The following is a 2599-nucleotide window of genomic DNA, read 5'->3' on the forward strand; positions in this document are numbered from 1 at the left end:
TTGCTGACTGAGCTGGCTGCAGTTAGACAGCCTAAACTAACATTAATACTTGTTACCAATACATGTTTTCCTGCTTGAAGTTTATTTTCATGCGAAGCAAAGTGAACAGAATTGCCAAAATACTGTGTTGCAGTATTGACTAGTTACAGCATAGTAGTATGAGGATTACAGAATTACTGTTAAAAACACTTGTTCCTTCCAAATAAGAACACACAGTGCAAAGGGGATCCCATGGTCAAAACAACAAAGAGCTTTCTCCAGCCCTGGTGCCTCACCTTTACATCTGTGAATATTGACACTAATCCATGTGTCACATTGAGCAGAACAGACAGGAAGCTTTGTGAGTTCTTATTCTGAGAGTCAAGTTTTTTCCTCCTGCGTGATCGATAGTTTGGATCAACAGTGGAATAATACTGTAGTGTTTCTTCCTCAGATCCACTCTCATCATCTAACAGATAAAATGAAAAACAACTCATTCTCTAGCTAGTACACATATTATGCCAATAACTCCTTGTTTTTTCATTTGTAGTGCAATTCAATTTCACACTTAGATTACTGTTTAATTGAGTATAATAAGTTTTTTCTTCTTGGTTTCAGTTTTCTCACAAATTTACAAAATCTTTCCACTAACAGCTTAATCACTTTAGCCAATTACATTTCTGAATCACCATAGTTCTAGATGATTAATTAAGTGTATTACCATATTGAACTGCAGATTTAAATTGACTAAAGCTGTCTTTACTGAAAGTGTTGATGAGCTGGCTGGCCACGGATAGTCCAACACCATAAGAAAGGTTTTCAAACGTTTCTACAGGAGATGGAGCTGTGGGTTCCCACAACAATAAGTCATTGCTGATCCTAGGAAGAAAAACATTATCATTACACAAAATATGTGCCTATATTCCCACTTTATATTAAGTCAGTCAAGCATATTTCCTTTGCAGACTTCATGTAACAGTTTCCATAAACAAGAAAGAGAAAAAAAGTTCAAGATCACAAAAAAGAATAATATATCCATGCGTAAAAGCAATAAATAATGAAAGTAACTGCACAAAAAGGAATAATATATCCATGAGTAAAAGCAATAAATAATGAAAGTAACTTTTATTCTCTAATTATGGTATGCACAAATCAAAGTCTAACATTTGACAGTGGAACAAAAGCCTCTACAGGAAGGTACATATTAGCTCAGTAGGTTGGAGAGGGGTGAAAAAACTCTGTTTTGATCACATCAATTTTCAGCCAAGTTGCAGGAAACATTAGTTCTTTTGCTTTCAGGTGAGTGTGTCTGTCAGGGTAAAGAAAGATGTGACAGTCATTCCAGCAAAATGTTCAATGGAAGGTTCAGCTTTGCCACCTTGGAAGTGGAAAATACTTTACTCTGGGAGTAAAGTAATACCTGTTACAGGCTAAAATAGGTCAGTACCTATTTTTCAGCTGATTTCATCTAGTAGCATTTTGTCATTTTTCAGACAGAAAACTAACAGAAATAAATGCTGAACACACATCTCTAAATTTGGTTTGCTTTCTCTACATTTTCATAAGCCTCTGTAAGGCTAACAAAACTGCGTTGTTAGAGATTTTTCCCCAACTGCCTTGTTAACTCTAGATTTTTAGATGGCAAGAATAAAATTGGGTTGTTAGAGTTTTTTCCCCAACTGCCTTGTTAACTCCAGATTTTTAGATGGCAAGAATAAAATTGAGTGCAACAGTTTTTGAAGTACAATGATCCATCTATAAAAGAGAAATCAGAAATAGAGCAAAATGAAACATGGCAAACAGAGAGCTGAACAAAGTATTCACTGCAAGCAAGAGACTTATTTAGCTTTACCCTTTGTTCACAAAATCTGCCAAACACTTCAGCAGATGGCTGTTATGGCACCAGTTGGATACATGACACAATGGTGTCTCTGAGGTTAACTTGGAAAAATATTTACATAGCATTTTAAGTTCTTAAATAAACTATACAAATGAGTTTCTGCTACACCTGCTCATTCAATTGCTTTATCAACAGTGAATACAGAACTCCAAGTACAGGTCAGGCTAACCATGCACAACAATTCTCATACTTGCCTGTTGTATAGTTTTTCATAAAAGCTTTTGTTTGGTAATGTTAAGTGAATGTTTGGTAACATGAGTTCCAGTACATAATGAGAATTGCTAATTGTTTTATCCTGAAACTCAGTCATTTCAACTACATCTCCTGGCATCACCATCTGAAAGAAAAATGAAAAAAAAAAAATTCTTAAGTTAAAAAAAACTGCCAAAAGTGGAAGCCAGATGATGCATATAAAGTAGTGAGAATGTATTAATTTCGTCTACCATAAGCACAAAGCAAGAACAAAATTTTATACTACCTCTTCATTTTCAAACATGACCCTACGAGAAGAAAAAGGAGAAGGCTCTGGTCTTCTAATATCACAGACATCCTTCAAAGAATGAGACCCTCCTTCTTCTTCCTCTTGAAAATTATTATCACCTTCTTCCTCCTCAGCTGCTATCCTTTCCAGAATAGAGTGCACAGCCAGAGGATTTATTTTCAATACAATCCTGACATTGGAGAAATTATGCAGAATAAGCCATTAGAGATGCTTATAAT

At 35.2% G+C, this 2599-nt stretch overlaps 1 protein-coding gene across 1 annotated transcript in view; it reads right to left on the reverse strand.

Moving 5' to 3' along the window:
- The window catches only part of LOC103797213 (autophagy-related protein 2 homolog B-like), a gene marked incomplete at both ends in the record, with an annotated part of 2733 nt that extends 183 nt beyond the window's left edge, over positions 1-2550 (reverse strand). The window contains 4 exons of the mRNA XM_009069410.1: positions 276-448; positions 701-858; positions 2074-2216; positions 2358-2550. Of these exons, the coding sequence (XP_009067658.1) occupies positions 276-448; positions 701-858; positions 2074-2216; positions 2358-2550 (667 nt within the window). The remainder of the gene's footprint in view (positions 1-275; positions 449-700; positions 859-2073; positions 2217-2357) is intronic.
- Between the last annotated feature and the right edge of the window lie 49 nt (positions 2551-2599).

Source organism: Acanthisitta chloris, unplaced genomic scaffold (assembly GCF_000695815.1).
Source record: "Acanthisitta chloris isolate BGI_N310 unplaced genomic scaffold, ASM69581v1 scaffold41052, whole genome shotgun sequence".
NCBI lineage: Eukaryota > Metazoa > Chordata > Aves > Passeriformes > Acanthisittidae > Acanthisitta > Acanthisitta chloris.